Source organism: Monocercomonoides exilis (genome assembly GCF_001643675.1).
Source record: "Monocercomonoides exilis strain PA203 chromosome Unknown scaffold5-2102611, whole genome shotgun sequence".
Classification (NCBI taxonomy): Eukaryota; Preaxostyla; order Oxymonadida; family Polymastigidae; genus Monocercomonoides; species Monocercomonoides exilis.
The window spans coordinates 1,296,662-1,316,623 of NW_027150550.1; the positions used below are offsets into that span (position 1 = coordinate 1,296,662).

General features: G+C 40.3%; 5 protein-coding genes across 5 annotated transcripts; 2 read left to right on the plus strand and 3 right to left on the minus strand.

Moving 5' to 3' along the window:
* Nucleotides 1–2,366: 2,366 nt before the first annotated feature.
* MONOS_17054 (putative isoprenylcysteine carboxyl methyltransferase family protein) lies at nucleotides 2,367–3,183 on the minus strand (the record flags this gene model as incomplete). The annotated part of the gene is made up of 4 exons (XM_067869936.1): nucleotides 2,367–2,586; nucleotides 2,662–2,780; nucleotides 2,862–2,943; nucleotides 3,149–3,183. The coding sequence occupies 4 exons, from the start codon at nucleotides 3,181–3,183 to the stop codon at nucleotides 2,367–2,369; spliced, it is 456 nt and encodes a 151-aa protein (XP_067734338.1).
* Nucleotides 3,184–3,363: 180 nt separating this feature from the next.
* On the plus strand, nucleotides 3,364–6,430 carry MONOS_13368 (putative eukaryotic translation initiation factor 2C; the record flags this gene model as incomplete). The annotated part of the gene is made up of 5 exons (XM_067866061.1): nucleotides 3,364–3,616; nucleotides 3,671–4,100; nucleotides 4,208–4,456; nucleotides 4,596–4,834; nucleotides 5,025–6,430. The coding sequence occupies 5 exons, from the start codon at nucleotides 3,364–3,366 to the stop codon at nucleotides 6,428–6,430; spliced, it is 2,577 nt and encodes an 858-aa protein (XP_067734339.1).
* Nucleotides 6,431–6,985: 555 nt separating this feature from the next.
* Nucleotides 6,986–7,503, minus strand: MONOS_17055 (uncharacterized protein; the record flags this gene model as incomplete). The annotated part of the gene is made up of 1 exon (XM_067869937.1): nucleotides 6,986–7,503. The coding sequence occupies exon 1, from the start codon at nucleotides 7,385–7,387 to the stop codon at nucleotides 6,986–6,988; it is 402 nt and encodes a 133-aa protein (XP_067734340.1). The 5' UTR covers nucleotides 7,388–7,503.
* Nucleotides 7,504–7,846: 343 nt separating this feature from the next.
* MONOS_13367 (putative Ankyrin repeats (3 copies)) lies at nucleotides 7,847–15,534 on the minus strand (the record flags this gene model as incomplete). Its single annotated transcript, XM_067866060.1, has 4 exons — nucleotides 7,847–14,911; nucleotides 14,970–15,128; nucleotides 15,182–15,364; nucleotides 15,415–15,534. 4 exons carry the CDS (start codon nucleotides 15,532–15,534, stop codon nucleotides 7,847–7,849), a joined length of 7,527 nt encoding a protein of 2,508 aa, XP_067734341.1.
* A 116-nt stretch (nucleotides 15,535–15,650) lies between these two features.
* On the plus strand, nucleotides 15,651–19,671 carry MONOS_13366 (putative serine/threonine-protein kinase Nek3; the record flags this gene model as incomplete). The annotated part of the gene is made up of 5 exons (XM_067866059.1): nucleotides 15,651–15,693; nucleotides 15,754–16,255; nucleotides 16,411–16,633; nucleotides 16,696–16,814; nucleotides 16,905–19,671. 5 exons carry the CDS (start codon nucleotides 15,651–15,653, stop codon nucleotides 19,669–19,671), a joined length of 3,654 nt encoding a protein of 1,217 aa, XP_067734342.1.
* Between the last annotated feature and the right edge of the window lie 291 nt (nucleotides 19,672–19,962).

Consider the following 19,962-nt stretch of genomic DNA (forward strand, 5'->3'; position numbering starts at 1 on the left):
ACATTACAGGAAAACAAAGGCGAGACGTGTGGCCATCGAGAATATTAAAAGCATGAGCAGATGATCCATTCAGCTCGATTCTTTTCTCATTAATTTTGGGTAATAATATATCAATCATTATCTTTTCAAAATCATTTTTTCTCTTCAAGCCAGTTCCTTTTGCTTTACAGTTAATTTCTTTGGAACTTTAATTCTTTCAGATCCTCGGAAAGCGTGTGTGATGGCCAAAACATGATTGGATCTAATGATGGACCGTCAGCAATGATTGTGGAAAACAATGCTGCATTTTTGTGTCTTTGCGACTCAGGAAAAAAAGTGCAATATGTTTCTTTTCAAACGACTATTTTTTCATCTGACTGTTTCATCAATACTCCGGTTTCATTCATATTGATGATTAAGTCCGAAGAAATTTAATAGTCGTCTACAACTTTTTTTTATAAAAAAAACAAACTTCTCATATTTTCTATTGTTGAACACTGAAGTCGACGAAGATCAATATATTTTGGTTAAATAAATTTCAATAAAATGGATTTCTCTATAAATCTGCGAGCCCATTTTGCACTAATTTGAAAGCACTCCAAAGAAGGTGTGCGGTCCTTGTTTTTTTCAATCATAACATTTTCTGCCTGTTAAAAATCAAATTGATTGATTAATCAAAAATAAAACGACACCCAAATCTGATGATATCTGAAACAGTTATTTTATTTGAAGAAGATATTTGAGCGATTGCACAATCCTCAATTTCTTCTTCTTCTTTGTTAAACAATCCTGGACGTCCAATATGATGCGGATCTCTTCCTGCTTTTATTGAAGCAATGTGTCTGTAAACTTATGAATGTGAAATGATTTTTTCTTTAACAAAATCAGATGGTTTGACTCCATCTTGTTTTATATGTGGGGAAAATAATTTCTCTTCAGGCATTTTCATAGAAAAATTATGCACTTTTCAAAAACTTTTTGAAATAAAAAAAACACAATAAAAATGTGTCCATTTTTAGGCATTCGTGAAATGTTGGTAAACTTGATGCTTTAATATCAACGATGCATGTTTACGGATATGATAATCAAATTTATTTTGAAATCTGAGAAAGTGAAATAAAGTTATGTGTGAAGCAATTTTTCAATGCCTTGGGCAAAAAAAGCTTGAAAGTCCGTATTTTTCCCCATGTATTAAAAAATTTTTTGATTATTTCAAGTGGACTTTATTCTGTTAATCATTCATTGCACAAGAAATGAAGGACTTGTTTTTTTTTTTCATCAATCAATCTTAAGGAATCATTTTTAATTTCAATGAGTGTAATTCTTTTTGAAAAAGTGTTAATGAATAATTTTCAATTGAAATGAAAATCTCATATATTTATCAAATTCCTGTTTCCTCTCACGAATCAACAAAAAAATGTTTTCAATAGCATTATCAAATAATATCTTCCATAATTATGTTGTTTGGTTTATATTAACAAAGAAATGATAAAATTATATGAGATTTTCATTTCAATTGAAAATTATTCATTAACACTTTTTCAAAAAGAATTACACTCATTGAAATTAAAAAATGATTGCAAAATAAGAGATTTTTTTTAAGATTGATTGATCCAAGCAAACTCTGAAAAAAAAAAAACAAGTCCTTCATTTCTTGTGCAATGAATGATTAACAGAATAAAGTCCACTTGAAATAATCAAAAAATAGTTATATTTTTCATTTCATTTAATTTTGTATTCTTCCAGAATTCTCACAGACACAATTAGATAATTAAAAATAATTAATGTTCAAAACGAAATATTTATTTGGACTCTTCACATTTCTTTTAATTCATCATTTTATGCATTTAAAGAGAATTATTAGTTATAAAAAGCAATTGAAAAAAATGAAAAACTTAAATTTTTTATCTCTCAATTTATCCACTTTCAATTCCCGAATAATTTTGAAACATTTGTTGAAAAACTAGTTTTGAAAAAAAAATTATTTTACCAAATTTGCACATTTAAAAAAATTAAACAAAAAGAGGGAGAGAAAGAGAGAAAGAGAAAAAGAGAGAAAGAGAGAAAGAGAGAAAGAGAGAAAGAGAGAAAGAGAGAGAAAGAGAGAAAGAGAGAAAGAGAGAAAGAGAAAGAGAAAGAGAAAGAGAAAGAGAAAGAGAAAGAGAAAGAGAAAGAGAAAGAGAAAGAGAAAGAGAAAGAGAAAGAGAAAGAGAAAGAGAAAGAGAGAGAGAGAGAGAGAAAGAGAGAGAGAGAGAAAATAATCTTTGATATTTTGAGATTCTTGCAAAAAAAGTAAAGATTTTTCATCCAAGAAACAATCTATAAAAAATCATATCAATAAACTCATTAAGAATGCATTAAAATTTCTTTTATACAAAAACATGACATCATTTAACAAACAAAATACCAGATGGAGTGTTAAAACGGTAAAGCACCCATTCATCTTTAAAAAAATGATATAAATACACATCCTCAAACTCAATTCTAATCTTGAAAAAGCGCCACAGAACAATCATAGCAAATATAGTACAAAATGGATTTCCTATCATAACTTGCATTCCAATCGCCCATATGTACCATCCAGCATAGCTGGGATGTCTTACGTATCTGTGAACAATTAGGAAAAATAAGAATTTATTTTCAAAAGCAATTTTTATAAGACAAAAAATATGGCTACAAAACTTGAAAATTCCTGTGGTAACAAGTTTGTGTTCACTGCGTTGCTTTACTGATATTCGAAGAGTAAAATTATGCCCAAGAGTTATTATTGCAATTTTTCGAATAAATTCTCCAAGTATCAGCTACATTTCGATATAAAAAATATTAAATATCAATAAAATATCTGTATTCATAAGTACTGCAACAAAAATGTTGACTTATACCAATAAAATTCCAAATGAAAAAACTACAGGATGCCTTTTCAGATTGGGAAAATGTTGAAATTCAAGTGCATATTCCCAATAACTGAATAAAATGACCAGTAAAAAAAAAGGATTTAATATGGGGGTTGGCTCTAATCATTCAATTGAAATAAAAATCAAATAAAATTATTTCAATCTTAAGATTCTTGAAAAAAACACAATAAACGATGCACACACTTTTGTTCGGATGAAACTTCGATTCCAAATATTTTTCCACAACAAAAAAAATAACAAGAAATAATGTGAACAATGTTACTTCTGCTATTTGAAGCACATTTTCCATCACAAAATTTCAAACAATTTCTTGTATTTTATAATGGAACAGAGAATAATTTTTGGATATCTGTAAAAACTGATAAGTGTTTGTGAAAATAAATACACAAATTATTTTCATCATCACAATGTTATTTATTAGATTGAGAACTGATATTTTTTTTTATGGGCTAACATAATTGTGTTTTTTATGATAACTTTGGTTGAAAAGGAAACAACTCAAATGGACATTCGCTTTGCACGTAGACCTTCAAAAAAAATTGCTCTTCGAGGGTCAAGACCCGTATCTCTTTTGGCAAATTCTTATCCTTTGAAAATAGATATAAAAATGTTTCAATATTCGGTGGAATTTACTCCAGAATTGGACAGATTTCGCGATCGGAGATTGCGAGAGGGATTAGTAGACCAATTGAAGAGAGAACATATTGCTCCGATTTTTTGCGGTTGGCACATTTAGCTTTGTTATCATTAAAAATTAATTTCTTACTATTTTCAAGCATTTGATAATACATCATTTTACTCATACAATAGCGAAATAAAGACGAAAGATTTTGATCTGCCAAGAAAGTACAATGATGAGGAAAAGAGCTATCACATTCACTTTGAATTGGTTAATGCATATTTACCTGGAAATCCAAATTATCCTTTTCAATGGCTGAATGTGCTTGTCAAAGAAATTCAAGCGAAAGGTGGTTACATACAGATTAGAAGAGAGATGCTCGATCCAAATCAAATAAAAAACATTCCTGGTACGAATCTGGAAATGTGGTTTGGGACTCGTTTGACCATTTATCCGTCCATAACGGGAGTGAAAACATTGGTTGACCAAACACATGGAATATTGAGAACAGATACAATTCTTGAAGAGTGGAATAGATCAGGCAAAAGTTGTGCTGAGACGCTGAAAGGCCAGTTTATTGTTACAAAGTAATATATTTTTTAATTCATTTAATATGTTGATTCATTTAATAAATTGCTTTCCTCTTTATTTGTCGATCTCAATGATGTTTTTATTTTCCGAATTACGTGTTCAGATATTCTAGCAAATATCAAACATTTAGAATCGTTATAGTTTTGGAAGATCAAACACCATTAACTTACAAGTTCAAACACAAGAATGAGAAAGGAGAAGAAGTGGAGGAAACAATAAAAGATTATTATTTCTCGCGCTACGAAATCCGTCTTCTTGATTGTCAGCCACTTTTACTCTGCCGATCAACCAGTGGAACGGGCTCATCAAAACTTGCAGCAATTCCGATGGAGCTTGCATTCGCAACAGGAATGTTTGCCATTTAACAAACATTGATTCTTTCCCATTTGAATGTTAAATTTTTATTCCTTTTTGTTTGATTTTTACACATATTTAAATGTAATATATAACTGATATTGTGCTCTTTTTGGATAAATGTACATTAAAATTAGACCTGAAGAGTGTTTGAGCGATTTTCGTTTGATGAAGACAGTCAAAGAAATGCACACCCACTCTCCACGTGATCGAATGAGATTAATAAACAGCATTGCGCAGCCATTTTTGGAGTCAAAAGAGTTAAAAGATGCGGGATTGGAAGCGAAATTTAAAGGGATGGAGAGAATTCTGGGATGGATATGTCCACCCGTCAATCTCAGATGGGGTGATGGAAAAATCCTAACAATTACTGATGGTGTGTGAAGTTGTTGCATAAATAAAAAGAATAAATTAGAAAAGTTTATTCTTTTTCTTTTCTTTTTTTGATTCATTTTATTTGAATTTTATGAATCACTTTTAATGCAATGATAATTTTCGTTAATTTTTCCTTTTTCTTTCTTTTTTCCCCCCACAACGGTGCTATCATTCTTTACTATGTCTGTTAGGAGCGTGGCGCGATGCAACAAAAACAAACACTTTGCTGAGGCCTGTCAACCTCGAGAAATGGGTGATAATCTGCTCAAGACGAGATACAAGAAACATTGACAACTTTCTCTATCAGCTTAGACGCGTGGCAAAAGGGGTGCATATTGCTCAGCCTGATTTACTGGAAATCGAAAGGGATTATCCAAATCAATTCGCCACTGAAGTTGATCAAAAATTCACTGAAGTTTTTCGCAGGCATCAACTTGCCCTTGTCATTTTACCAAATAAAGACACAAATCGCTACAAACAAATGAAGATAATGACGGAGACTCGAAAGCCCATTCCTTCTCAGTGCGTCGTGTCTAAGAACGTGAGAGATGCAAACTTATCAGTTTTGACAGGCCTTTGGACGCAGATCACGCACAAGATTGGAGGAACTTGCTGGGCGATTGATCCTCCTGATTGGGCAAGGCCTCTGCCCCCAACAGTGGACGTGCCATCTGAAACCGCTTCTTCCTCAGCTACTCCGTCTTCTTCAGCTTCAGCTTCAGCGTCAGCTTCATCCTCAGCCTCAGTTTCCGCATCAGCTTCGGATACATCAAATGCTAAGCGTCAGCCAGCGTCAAAATCGAAAAAAGGAGGAAAACAGATGCAAATGCCAGCACTAGAGCAGTCAGTGAATACGATGCGCATTCTCCCAGGCGATGGGAATGTGATGGTGCTGTCTATTGATGTGTCTCGCTCAAAAGGCCGCCTTGAAGGAACAATTGCAATGATAGCCTCTATGAGTCGGGACATGACTAGGACTTACAAGAGAACAGCCCCTTGCAAGCAGAAGAAAGAGATTGTTGGAGGAAATCTGTGGTTCGTGTTTTTGAAGAGCGCGCTTGACGAGTACAAAGCGATTAACAAAAATCTTCCTTCATACATAATTGAGTATCGCGATGGTGTTGGTGACGCACAATTGAACGATGTGGTGGGAGTGGAATATGAACAGATGCTGCGTGCATTTAGTGTATTTGACGAAGGAGAGGTTAAATATCGTCCCCGCCATGCTGTGATTGTGGTGGACAAGAGGATCCACCACCGCTTCTTCACAGCTGATGGTCAGAATCCTCCTCCAGGCACGGTGGTTGACAGTGTGGTAACGTCTGATTTCTACTACGACTGGTTCCTCATCCCTCAGAAAGTGGATTATCGCACAACAGCGCTGCCAACACGCTATGTGGTGGTTGTTGATGAGACAGGCCTTGCATCAGAGGAACTGATTAACTTTAGTAACTGTCTGTGCTACAATTATTGCAACTACTTTGGAGCTATTTCGCTTCCTCTTCCTCTTCAGGAGGCGCATAAGCTTTCTATATTTGGTCAAGAAATATTAGGCAATCTGAATTCTAAAAATCCGCATCGTCCTTATCAATATTAGGCTTTTCCAAAAAGAAACGAGAGAACACAGTTTTGTTGTGGATGATATGCTTTTTTGAAGAGGATCTTTTAATTTAAGATGGAAAAATTCAGGAATTATGGAAAAGAGTCGATAATTAAAAACAGAAAATTTGATGACCGAAAGAAAATTTGAAAAAAAAAGAAATTGCTTTATATTTGTAATTTTCTTTATTTTTCTTTTTTAATTTGAATCCCCCAAGATTTCATTAACATCAAAAATTTTTTATTGATTACGTTTTCTTTTGAATTTTTGCTTTTCTTTTCCATAGTTCAATGCAATTTTTCTGCTTGATTTTTTTTGCTATTTGGAAGAGTAATTGCCATTTATTATTCTTTTTTTCCTTCTTTTGAAAATAGGATATATCCTAATGCTGAAGGAGCATGCCCCGAATCTTCTCGAATTTCAAACTTTTTTTTTTTTTTTTTTTTTTCCGACATTTTTTGACATTTTTTGGCATGGTTATTGTATTGTTTGTCTTTTTGAACAAAAATTTTCAGTTTTTCATTAACCTTTTCGGGGTATGATCCTTCTGTATTAGGATCTATTTCTCTTTTCATATCTTTCACTTGCTATTTCTTTCTTTCTTTCTTTCTTTCTTTCTTTCTTTCTTTCTTTCTTTCTTTCTTTCTTTCTTTCTTTCTTTCTTTCTTTCTTTCTTTCTTTCTTTCTTTCCTTCCTTCCTTCCTTCCTTCCTTCCTTCCTTCCTTCCTTCCTTCCTTCCTTCCTTCCTTCCTTCCTTCCTTCCTTCCTTCCTTCCTTCCTTCCTTCCTTCCTTCCTTCCTTCCTTCCTTCCTTCCTTCCTTCCTTCCTTCCTTTCTTTCTTTCTTTCTTTCCTTCCTTCCTTCCTTCCTTTTTTCCTTTTTTCCTTTGCATTTGATTTTGATAAATGGAATTTATTCCTTCCAAAAAGCTTTGATTTATTTTAACATTTTTCATTGCATCATTGCATCATTGTTCTTGTTTGTTTTTTCAACGCTTCACTCAAGTTTATTTTGATTTTATTGATAAGTGTAATGAAACCAAGTCAACAACAGTAAAATTTCTTTTGCTAACATAGATATTCTTCAATAACAATGAGTTGCACATTTCAAAACCATTTGTAATGTTGCATTTCTTAAACGTGAAAAAATCAGTCATACTATTTTAGTTAGCTTTTGATTTCAAATTGAAAAAAAAAAAAAAGAAAGAAAGAAAAGATTCCGATCTTTTTCAAACTGTATTTTACAGTTATTATTTTAAATCTCTTTGAAAATTAATCATAGTCATCGCTTTGATGATTTGTCAACGAAAAAATAAACATAAAAAACCCAAAAAGAAAAAAAAAATCAAACTGAAAATCAACAAAAACACAATTATTTATTTTAACATTTTAAAACAAAATTCACAAACATTCAACTACACTTTCAACTTGTCAAAGAACGTGCTGTATTTCATTTGGTAGGTGAATGGATCTACAACAAAATAATCTCCATTCAACGTGCATCCCCACACCTCATATCCGTCAAATGACGAATCATCCCCTTTCATAAGCACCGAGCCTTTTCTTTTATTTGCTTGTTTTTTCTTTCGAGGCAGAGAAACAAGACTCAGCGAAGATACCGATTGAAAAGGCGCATCAGCAAGTATGCGGATCAGCTTGTATGTGTACGCATCAAACACACGAATTCCACAGCATGGAGAAGCAACCCACACACGCCCTCCAACAGTCAGCAGCTCATTCGAACAAGAAGGTTGAATGGATTTTCCTTCATGTGAATCGTGCTTAGAAGGCGAGGCAATGATTCCTCCAGCCGCCTGTTCAAATGGAATATACAAAACAGCAGAGATCAGCGGAGTGATCGCTTTCTCCTCTGCAGTCTGTTCGAAAGCGAACGAACGGCGAAGAATGAAGCTTTGTGCATCGTATATAGAAAGAGTGCCGCTCGATGTGCCAATCCACAAAGTGCCCGCGGGCGGAGGCAGAACAGGGAACAACGCCTCGGCGTTTCGAGACGAACGGAATGGATCAAACGCAGCTGATTGAGATTGGACTGTATTGGTTGGTAGGGTGGAAGAAACAGGAGATGAGAAGGCTTGAGGAAGAGGAGGGTTTGAGACAGAAGAAGGAGATTGCGATGGTGAAGGAGAAGAATTCGGTAATGATTTCGAAGAACCTGAAGCAGCTGTCGAGGCAACATGAGATTCAACCTGTACTGAAGCATCTGGAGTTGCCAGAGAAGGACAGCAAAATATATTGTGTGATGAATCATCCTTGGAAAACTGAATGTTCAAAGCAGCGCGCTCTTTTTCGCAGGCGTCGAGGTATAGCAAATACGAAAGGATCTGTGGAGCATTTGGGGGTACATGGGCAGCAGCGGTCGGCATAAACGAAGGGTACGAAATATCTTCGCGCCTCGGGTGCGAAGAAAAGACTGGGCTGTCATCGAGGAACGACGACTTCTGGTCGCTGTCTTCATCATCGTCGTAGTCGTTCTCGTCTGTTCCGCTTGGCGGCTCAGGAATAACGCTCGGCTCGTCGTTGACTTGTGAAAATTGGGATTTGTCTTCTTGGAAGGGATTACCAGAAAGAAATTGATTTCCAACGTTTGATGGATCATTGCTCGCAAATGCAGAGTTTGATGTGCCTTGTTTCTTCTTCTTCTTCTTTTTCTTCTTTATAATGATCTTTGTCGTGTTTGGATTAAATGACCGGCTAATCCTCAGACCTGCCGAAGATCGAATAGCCATTGAACGAGGAATCGACACAGTGGCTCTGGAAGGAAAGCGCCGAGCAGCGATCTCTGGCAACACACTCATCTGTTTGTATTCCTGTAACCTGCTCTCTGAAGCCGTGTTCGGATTGTAATCAATACTGTTTGCATTCTGTTTATTTAAATATGTAGCTTCATGTGACTCTGGAGGGAGAGGGGGAGGATGAGGATGAGGAACGGGAGAAGACACAGAAGCAGCAGAGGAGGATCTCGAATGGGATGTGTTGGCTCGAGACAGCACCTGAGTGGTTGAAGCATCACTTGGCTGAGGCTTGCTTTCCTTTTGATGGGGCGAATTCGCAATCACAAAGAAGTCGTCGAACTGAGGCGATTCTGAGTCTGAGCGAGTTGGGAATTCATTTTCTTTATCTGCAACTTTTGCAAATGATGAACTTGTTATGTTTGCTTTGTTTTCGTCGAGATCATTTTGCATTGCTTCTCTTGTGTTTGTAATTGTCTTGCTTCTTCCAGACGAAGTAGTTTGCGAATGGAGTTGTTGCTGCTGTGCTTTCAGAAGTGCCTCACCTGGCTGAGAAGGAGCTTTAACTTCTTCTGCTTCTGCTTCCGCGTCTGCTTCTGCTTCTGATTCGCTTTTAGAGTCATTCGAAGAAGTGTCATTTTGCTTCGCTCTGCTCTTCCTGATGATGTCTGAGAGCTCTTCGTCTTGATCCTCCTCTTCCTCATTCTCATCGAAGCCTTCCATCAGCCCTGCTTTGGCCATTCGTGCTGTTAATTCCTTTGCTGACGAGGCTGACACTGAAGAACTGCGCGAATTAGGTGTCGAGGTTGCATTTGGAGAGTTTTGAGTCTTCGATTCGTTCAAATTCGAAAAAGAAGAAGAAGAAGAAGAAGATTTTCTCGTTTGAAGCTGAAGATTGTGCGGTTGTGTTTGCGTTGGTGCTTTCTCTGCATTGCTTTGCTGATCTGCATTGCTTCCGTTGTCTTGCTCCATCTCTTCGCTTGTATCTCTTGTCATTGACATATGCAGCTGTGATGATGCTTCCTTTTGCACAGTGTCTCCAAGCTTTCCTGCTTGGGAGGAGTCTCTCAAGCCGTCAAGTTGGTACGTTCCTCTTCTTTTCGGCCGAACTCTCACTCGAAACAAGATCCGGCTTTGCGACCTGCTTCGTATCCCGCCGCGGGTGATTTTGGATGGCCTTCCCCTGAAACTCCTGGATGCCTCCGGATGAAGCTGCATCTGCCTGTGCAAGTCCTTCGGAATGAACGGTACGAAAAACCGCTCGCGAAAATCAGCTGAAACAGCCAGCGCGTGGCGTGGGGCGATGAACAGCGCCAAATGGCTGAACGAGAAAAGAGGGCGGACGTAGTGCATCAGCGCAAAGAAAGTGGGCGAGATAGAAAGCGGAGGCTGGGAAAGAAAAGGCTTGCTGAGCTCTACAAGTGTAGGCGTGATGTTCAAAGGATAATCCACAAAGAACTTTGCTGTGGTGTCTTTTGGCTGTGCAGACGTTTGAATCTGAGCTGAATCAGTTCCTTGTGATGGAGCAGAGGCTGTAGCAGCAGCAGCAGCAGGAGCAGGAGAAGGTGCAGCCGTCTCAAAGACGAAGAAATGAATGGGCATTTCAGGAGGAATGGCGTGGTAGTAGACGAACTCTGTGAAGAAGTGGTAAGGCATCGGGAAACACATCCGGCAGAAGCAGTTTGACGGGTGTGGTGAGTATCTCGAATTGTACGGCGAAGACGAGTCCTTCAGTGACTTCTGTGCAGGCGGTGCAGGAGTCGACGAGGCAGCAGAGAGCGAAGCAGACATGGACGAAGGCGCTGCTGCCGAGGAAGAAAGCAGCTGTGATGAAACAGGCTGCTCCTGGCTGATGTTTTGGTTGGCTGGTTCGCTTGTGGGCGAGAGCGGGCGCTTGCTGTAAGGAGGGAACGAGCCCAACGCGCCCATCCCAGGCGACAGCCCGACCGCAGTGCCGACGCTCCTCAGAGCAGTGCTGCCGGGGCGTGCGGCCATTCCCATGCGGAGTGCAGGCACTTTCCCGTGGCGCTGCTTGGTGACCCGCGCGGCTGGCTCGGCCATTGCCTCCGACAGCGCAAGGGTGACGAGAGAGGGCTGGCCTGCTTCTGATGGAGAGGAGAAAGACTGTGCAGGAACATGCGACATAAACTGAGGGGCGGACGGATATGACGAGGCAACAGAGGAAACAGAGGCGAGTGAAGGGAGAGGAACGGATGGGAGATTGGGAGAATCGAACTGGCTGGTGTTTGACTGAGAAAGATGAGAAGGAAGGGCAGAAGAAGAAGAAAGAGATGATGAAACATTGAGTGGAGAAGAAGAAGTAATTGTTGAAAAAACAGAAGAATTCGAAGACGAAGACGAAGACGAAGTTGAAGATGAAATCGGTACAGCTTCGACATGAGCTGTTGATCCACCAGCAAACTTGCTGCTGTTCGGAGAAACAGAAGGCGATGCAGAGTTGCGAGGAGAAGGAGATGGAGTAGTGTCCAACGTAACGGAGTCAGGTGAATGGTCCTCTGGTGCATACTCAGAAAAGTGCTGTAGACTGCTTTCGGTTCCGCCGATTGGCACGTGGCGCGGTGAGGGAGACGAGGAAGAGGCAACAGGAACAAAGTTGGATGATTCGATTGAAGGAGAATGGGAATGCGGATGAGAGCGTAAATGATCAGAAGGAGGCGAAAATTCAGAGGAATAAGAAGAGGAAGAAGAGGAAGAGGAGGAGGAGGAAGAAGAGGATAATGGTGGTGACAAAGGAGAAGAAGAAGGAGAAAAAATCTGAACATCCGAAGACCCACCAGAAAACTCTTGTCTAATACCAGGCGATGAAGAAGTACGAATTAATTGTTCGCCACTTGAGTCAAGAGCATTTGCTTCTGAGAATGTCACAATGGATGTTTCCATGCTTCCTTCTTGTGATGTTTGAACAGTGCTTACCAGAAGCGGATCACGAGTCTTAGGGAGAATCGGAGCATTTGACAATGACATCGATGAAGATGGCGAGGATGAGAAAGATACAGCAGAAATAGCACTCGAATTCATTGCTGAAGAAGCAGAGAACGAAGAATGCGTCAGAAGCCCCGCTGAAGTCAGCGAAGAAGACAGAATTCCAGAAAGCGGAAGAGAAGACGCAGGCCCCTCTGAAAACTGCATCGAATGGAGCACTCCGTTGCCGCCGTAAGTGGCAGAGAGCGGATGGGCAGCTGGAGACGACGAGACGGGCGACGAAGACTGCTGATCAATGACAGGCACGTCATTCAGGCGCTGCGGTTTAAAGTCCGGCGCTTTGAAAGGAAGCGGCACGGAGATTGGAGAGCTGTTTGCTGTCTGGTTGAGACTGATGTGCTGAGGAGCTGCCGAAAGGAACTGGGAAGAAGGTGACTGCGAATTTGATTGCTCGCCTGCAGCTGAGTCAAGAGACTGGAACGAACTCGACGAAATGGAAGGAGCTTCAGCAATCTGCCGCGGCGAGTGCAGCGCTGAGAGGCTCCGGAACATCGCAGGGAGAGGAAGGAGCCTGTACTGCTTGTCTCTGCTTGGCGGGCGCGCTGGCTTGAAATGGGGTACAGATAGTGCCAGTTGGATGTCTGCAATGGGAAGCGACGGCAGCTGGTGCGGTGACTCGATGTTCCGCTTCCCGTCTTTGTCCTCCCGCTCGACCTGGATGCAGCACCCGTCTCTGCGCACAATCCACGTGACACACAGCGGAACCCTGTCTGCTGCACAGAAGAGCGCCAGACGCGTGCGGAGCGCTGGTTCCATCTGCTGTGCGGAGACGAAGGAGATCCACTGCGCATCACACTCAGAGCTCAAAGGGCTGCTGCAGCAGTGCGACAGAAGCGAAGAAACAGACGAGGCAGAAGGAATGTGAGGCAAGCTGTGAGAAAGGCTGTGAAGTGGAGGAGGATGCTGGTCAAAGATGGGGATGTGGCAGATGAAATACTGCGGCGTGCGGAAGTAAGGGAAGTGGAAGAGATTGTGTGAGTTGAGGGGCGGCTCAGGGAACAAAACAGGAAAGCTTTGCTTCAAGTTGGATGTGACAGCATCGAATACAAACAAAGCTGACTGATTGTTCACAACCCACACTTCGTTTTCAAAGGCACTGCCAAGCACAGAAAACCGGTGATTGCTCTTTCTGTTCTTCTTACAAAAGCGAGGCGGAAGCTGTGGGATTGGTTCCTTTTGCTGCCAGACATCTGAATCGAGGCTGAGCGAAATCGAAGCGATGCGGCGAATGAACGGGGTGATGCGTGTGTGTGACGCGACCGCAGAAGGCTCAGAGGCAAGAAGCGAAAGAAGAGCGTTCTGTGAAGGAGACTCAGTCAGCGGGACAAACAGCGAGGGAGTGCTGGAGAGTGTTGGTGCGAGCATCTGGAAAATACTGGCTGGGTTGCGGCGGTTGAAATAGAATACGCTTCCGTCAACCGACGCGAGAGCGACAAGAGGAGAAGGTTTCGGCATCGATAGAGAGGAGAAGGAAGAAATGCGAACGAAAGGCACATATGTTTTTGTGGTTGGCGTAAGAAATGAAGAAGAATTGTTGGATGAACCGGTAAAATACGGGAGAGGAGTCGCTGGCAAAATGGAGGAAGAGGAGGCAGATAGAGAACAATACATCATACGCAGAAGACTTGAGGATGGAGATATTTTGGCGAGTGATGGCATGGACGGGTTCGAAAAGGAGCTGAAAACGGTTTCTGGAGACTTCAGCTGCTTGATTGTGAAATGGGTAAGACATGAAATGACGGCAGGGTTGGAGATGCGGTGAAGTGCAAGCGAGAGAGGAGTCTGGTGGAATGAGTCTTCGATGCGGAGGTCAGAGATCGGGCAGAGCAGGCCGATGACTTCCAGCGGGCAGCGCGAGGCCACCGCAAGATGCAGCGGCGTGGCGCCGTTCTTCTGCTCTCGGGCGACGGGACTGATGTTCGACTGAAGCGCCCCGACAACCAGCTGCCGGAAGCTGTCAAAGCTCGCCTGCGACTCAACAAGTCGCGGGCCCATCCGGCAGAGCACGTGGAGCACGTTGCCGAGCGAGGACGAAGACGAAGACGAAGACGTGGAAGTGGAAGAGGACGAGGAAGATGCTGCTGAAGCTGAATAAGACAGCGGCTGGTGCTGGGCTAAGTCACTGCCAGAAGCAGGGGTGGGACAGACTGTGCTTTCGGTGTCGACAATGTTGCTGAGCGTAGCACCGTATCGGTACAGCAGCGCTGCACGGACGATGTTCTTGCTGATCAGTACGAGGTTGATTGGAGTCTCGCCTTTGTTGTTCTTCGCGTTGATGTCGCACCCGGCAGCAATCAGGGCAGCAATGCACTGCTCAAGCACCTTGTCAGATGTGGGCGACACAGCAAGCTCGTGGAACGGCGAATCTCCAAAGGTCTTTGTTCGATAGGAAGACGGATCTTTTGCGTCCACTAAGTTAGATGACGACAAAGACTGAGAAAATGCGTTTCTGTTACGAAAATCTTTTAAAAGAATCTTAATGGCTTCTAAATCTCCCTGTGCGCACGCAATGTGCAGCGGAGCTTCGCCATTTTCATCGCTTTTCTCTCGATCAGCTCCTGAAGCAATAAGGAGTTTCATCATTTCATGAGATCTTGATTGGCACGCAAAGTGAAGCGGAGTTTTCCCATGCGTCGTAGCACAGTTAACTTCAGCGCCTTTCTCAATCAAATAACGAGCCATATCAATCTTGTTTTTATAACACGCTCGCGATAACAGAGAATGATTCTAACATAAAAAATCCGAACAGTTTTTAATGAAAAATGGAATGAGTTTAATGACAAACATCATCATCGGGGTTCTGAAATGATGCAGCAACTCCAATATTCAAAAGTGAAACAAGTTGATCTAATCTGTTTGAATTTGTTATAACTTTCATTGCTTGTTTTCCCCCTTCTTTTTTAGCCTTTTCAAGTGTTTCTGGATTTGAAAAGTCTCGAAATAACTTTTAATTTTCAAAATTAAACAATTCAAAAATTGAGATAAAAAAAGCATTACCTTCAACACATTCATCCATTCACCTCTAACTTCTTTTGATGAAGCACCAAGAAAATGTGTGCTATTTTCATTTTCTATTATTTTGAAAACGTATATTTTTGTTTGATTAGATTTTTGTTCTGGCTCATCAACAATTTCAAATGAAGCGAGCCTCAAAGATATGCGAAGTTGTGGTGTTTCAGACTTTTTAAGAAAAAAATGAAATTAAAAGAGTTAACGAAATAATAATATACCTTTTCAGTTTGGTACAATTCAAGTCCTGTAGATTTCAAAACAAACAAGCATTGCTTCCAGTCTCTGAAAACCCCAGTGCGCCGTAATAAGACACCCTTTTTTAAGGCACCTTTTTCCATATTACCGAATAAAAGGCAAACCAAAAAATAAAAAAAATAATAAAGGTAAAAAGAAATAATTTAATAAATAGGAAGATCACATATATTTTTTTATTTTGAAATTCACCGTAGAAAGAATGGAAGAAATCGTTCAGCCTTCTCCTTATCAGTTTGACGATTGTTTGCATTTTATATTTCTTATTATCATCATTTTTTTTCACTGTGAATTCATTATTTAAGTTGAGATTGTGAAAGAGATTGGACGTGGATCTTATGGTGAGGTTTATCGTGTCAAACACAAATCCGAAGATGGAGTTTTTAGAGCATTAAAAAGGATGAAGCTGGACAGTGGGTGCCTCACTAAGGAACAGCAATGCGAAATATATTTTTCTCAAATGCTGAAAAGTCCTTATCTCGTGAATGTTGAACGGGTATATGTTCGCCCCGATGCGGATAATAAAAACTATTTATTTATGCTTATGGAATATTGCTCTCATGGTGATTTATCACAAGAAATCGAAAAATATAAGAAAAAGAGAATGCCTCAAGATTTATTTTTGGATTACTTTTGCCAAATCCTTTTAGGCCTGCATTTTTTGCACATCAAAAATGTGGTTCATCGCGATTTAAAGGCATGCAACATTTTGCTGTGTCACGGTGGAAGAGTTAAACTTGGAGATTTCGGATTAGTCACTCAACTTGCTCAAGGAGAAAGTTATGTTCGAACACGAAATGGCACAAAGTATGTCGCATTTTATGGTAAATTTTGTTGAAGTTTCATTGCTTAACTTACTTCTTTTCATGATTTTCTCTTTTGTGTGTGTGAAATCAATTTGAAAAATTATTGATTTCTAATTTTTTTCATTCAAAAAATTTATTTTTTCAAAATGCAAATAGATTTTATGCATCACCAGAAGTCAGATTCAAAGGAAAATTTTCCTTCAAAAGTGACATATTTTCATTGGGAATTGTGGCATATGAAATGTGTTCATATTATCGTCCGTTGGATCAAATAATTCAAAAAGAAACATCCCTTAACAGTGAGCCCTACGAAATTAAAAGAATCCCCAGCTGCTATTGCGACGAAATTTATGACATGATTTGCTCAATGATTCAGAAAGTTTGAATTCAAAGTGAATATCAAAATGAATAAATGAAATGAACTTATCAATTTTTTTATAGGAGGAAAGTGAAAGGCCTACGACAGACAAACTTATCTCATTGCCCATTATCAGCGAACATATAACACGAAGGAATTTTGTTATTCCAGCAAGACCAAACATTACAGAAGAAGAAAAGAGGTTCTTCAGTTTTCTCTATTTTTTAAGTTGCTTGTTAATAACAATTCAAAACAATAATATTTTTCCTTGTGCTTATTCTAAACCAAACAGCTCAGACAGGTATAAGCAGCTTCTGTTCTTGTACAAACTGGAACATTTCAAACGAGTGCAATTAGAGCAGGCTATTCGAGACCATGGATTTTTCAATCGAGCCCTTTCAACTTACACCCGCTCTCTCTCAACACAGACAACAAGAAGTGAAGAACAAAATTTGTATTTTTCTGTTTCAAAGGAAGATGCAGAGTATGTTGCACTCGATGGAAAGCGCACGACAGCCTTGTGGAATGAGTCTATATTCCGAATGATAACCACAAAGCTGGTGATAACAAAGGGTATCTGGCGTGTGAAGTTCAAAGTTCAGAGAAAGAGCTCCGAAAGAAATAAGTTGATGCCGTTTGTGGGAGCGTCACTTTTCTTGCCTCAGTTAAGTTCTTCTGAACCTTTTGGAAGAGATGCGAATTCTGTGGCATTGTTCCAAAATGGAGACGTGTGGTACGAAAACAGAAAAAGCAATGCTAAAGGCATAAAATGGTCAGACGACGGAACAATTGAGATGGAAATTGACATGAACAAGAGAAGGCTGTGCTTTTACAGCAACAAAGAAAGGCATCCAGTTTATTTTACAAACATTCCTTCTCAGATTGTGCTGGGTGTTGGCCTCTTCATGAAAGGCGACAAGGTCGAAATTGCCAGATTCAAAAGATGTATTTTCTCGAAATTTCAGCCAGAAGAGAGCGACGAGCCAATGACCTGGGGAGGTGATATGTGCTTGAAGACGTTTGCTCGCCCCAGTGAAGAAGGACTAATTGAAGCGCTGAGTATTGATGAATCGACTGTTCTCTGGAAAAAGACTCAGCCTGGAATGGCTGTCACGCAAATGGTCATCATCGAAGGCATTTGGCGTCTTGAGGTGGAGCTTAGCTGGCCAGATGCAGCTTGTGGCAGCTCAACTGCTGACGGTGCGACCTCAGAAGACACAACAAAAAAAGAACAAGAATGCGATTGCGATTTTGACGAAGGGGAGATGATTGGCATCGGAATTGCTGGGATACCTCGAATTGGGCTGACTGACTTGAATTGTTTTGGCGATGATATCAATTCCTGTTGCTATACGTCAAATGGAGGTGTTACCGTTGGAAAGAGCAACATTATAAGTGGAAACGAACCGTTTGAAGCAGAGCATAATGACAGCACAGGAAGAATAAGATGTGTAATTGGTGTGGAAGTCGATATGAATATGCGGAGAATGTGTTTTTTTAACAGAGGCATTCGTCAGCCTGTTTATTTCACTGATTTGCCGCCAGCTGTACAACTGGGCGTGAAGATGGAAAAGGAAGGTTCGCAAGCAACAATCATCCGATTCGAAAAGTTATTTTCATCGGCATTTGGCTGTGTGACTGAGAGAGACCGCCCTGTCGTGTTTGCAATGGACGAGTCTCTCGCGAGATTTGACTATCCGCGTGTTGATGGGCTTGCTGTGGATGATGATCGCCTGCACGTTATATGCGGAAGGGAGAAGCGCGTGTGGCTGAACGCAAAGCGTATTATTCGCAGTGGAATATGGCATTTTTCTGTTATCTTCAGTAGCAATGCTCAGAAACCTGGCCACCTGCCTCCAATTATTGGGATTGTTGATTCTTCGCTGTGCAGGATGCCAGCCATTCCGATCACTCACAGAGCGACGAAGTTCACAGAAATCGAAGAACTTGGGAAAATTCCCGGTTCGTTGGGACTTCGAATGGATGGAGCTGTTGTTGTCAACAATAATTATGTTGGCAGTGTTAACCCGTTCGCTTTTGATGAACCAGTGGCAATTGAAATCAATGCAGATGAGCACACAGCTGCATTCTATATTAAAAAACGAAGGCAATCTATTTATATAAGTAATATTCCAGAAAATGTTTGCTTTGCTGTTGGACTTGGAGGCTTTTGGCAGAGTGCTCAGCTCGATGTGCTCGAATATTTCATTCAAGAAACTGAAAAATCGAACAAGCTTGACACAAAAATCCGATGGGCGAATGATCCACAAGTTGCATCAGCATCAGCATCAGCTTCATTCTTTTCTTCTTTTTTTCCTCCTCCATCATCCTCTTCCTCTTCTCCTTCTCCTTCTTCTTCTTCTCCATCTTCCTCTTCCTCTTCCTCCTCTTCTTCCTCTTCCTCTGCTTCTTCTTCTTCTCTTTCTTCAATTTCTTTGCAACGTCAGATGCTGGCATGCACCCCTCCTTCTGCAATAAGTTTTACTCGGCAATCTGATTCTGACTCACATGTTACAAGCGTGAAATTCGGTTTTTCTTCATCAGAAACTCCGAATTACATTTGTGTTGAAGGAAATAAAGTTAGTTGGATAGAAAATGATGGTGCAACAGTTTTGACAGGAAGTGCTATTTCTTCTGGTTGCTGGAGATTTGTGATAAAGACGCATGGAATGCTGTCTGAGGGGTGTTTGTGGATTCCTGTGATTGGCATATGCGAAGGGGATTGGAAGCAAAAATATAGTTTCTGTTTAGGAGCTGACGATAAATCCATTGCGTGGTATGCAAATGAGGGTGTTGCACACAGAGGAAAGTTTAATCAATTTATCGGATGTTGGAAGGATGAGAACGAAGTCGGGTTGGAAGTGGATATGGCTTCGAGAACGCTCACTTTTTCTGTCGATGGAGTCAAAGAGCCTGTTGTTTACAAAGAAATTCCACGCCCGCTAAGATTCGGCGTTGGTGGAGGTGCAAAGGGAGGATGGGTTGAAATAGTGCAGTGCGAACCAGTAACTGCAACTTCAATTTCCGAAGCAGAGATAAAAAACATTATTGTCTGGTAGATAATTCTGATGGACTAGATGAGCTAATTTCTCTTGCTAAGAAGCCTTTTGCTTTGTAACAATTAATTTTTCAGTATGGATTACATACTATTTAAGCTAAATCTCATTTTCAGCTCGAGCCATACTTTCCAAATAAACCGGAATAGCCATTAAAAGCAAGAAAAGAGAGAAGATTGCAATGCAGAATGAGCGCATTTTGAATCTTGGATTTTATAATGATAATTGATGAATTGTGAAATTACACAGTAACTTTTTTAAAATGGATGGAAATATTTTTTTCTCCTGTCAAAA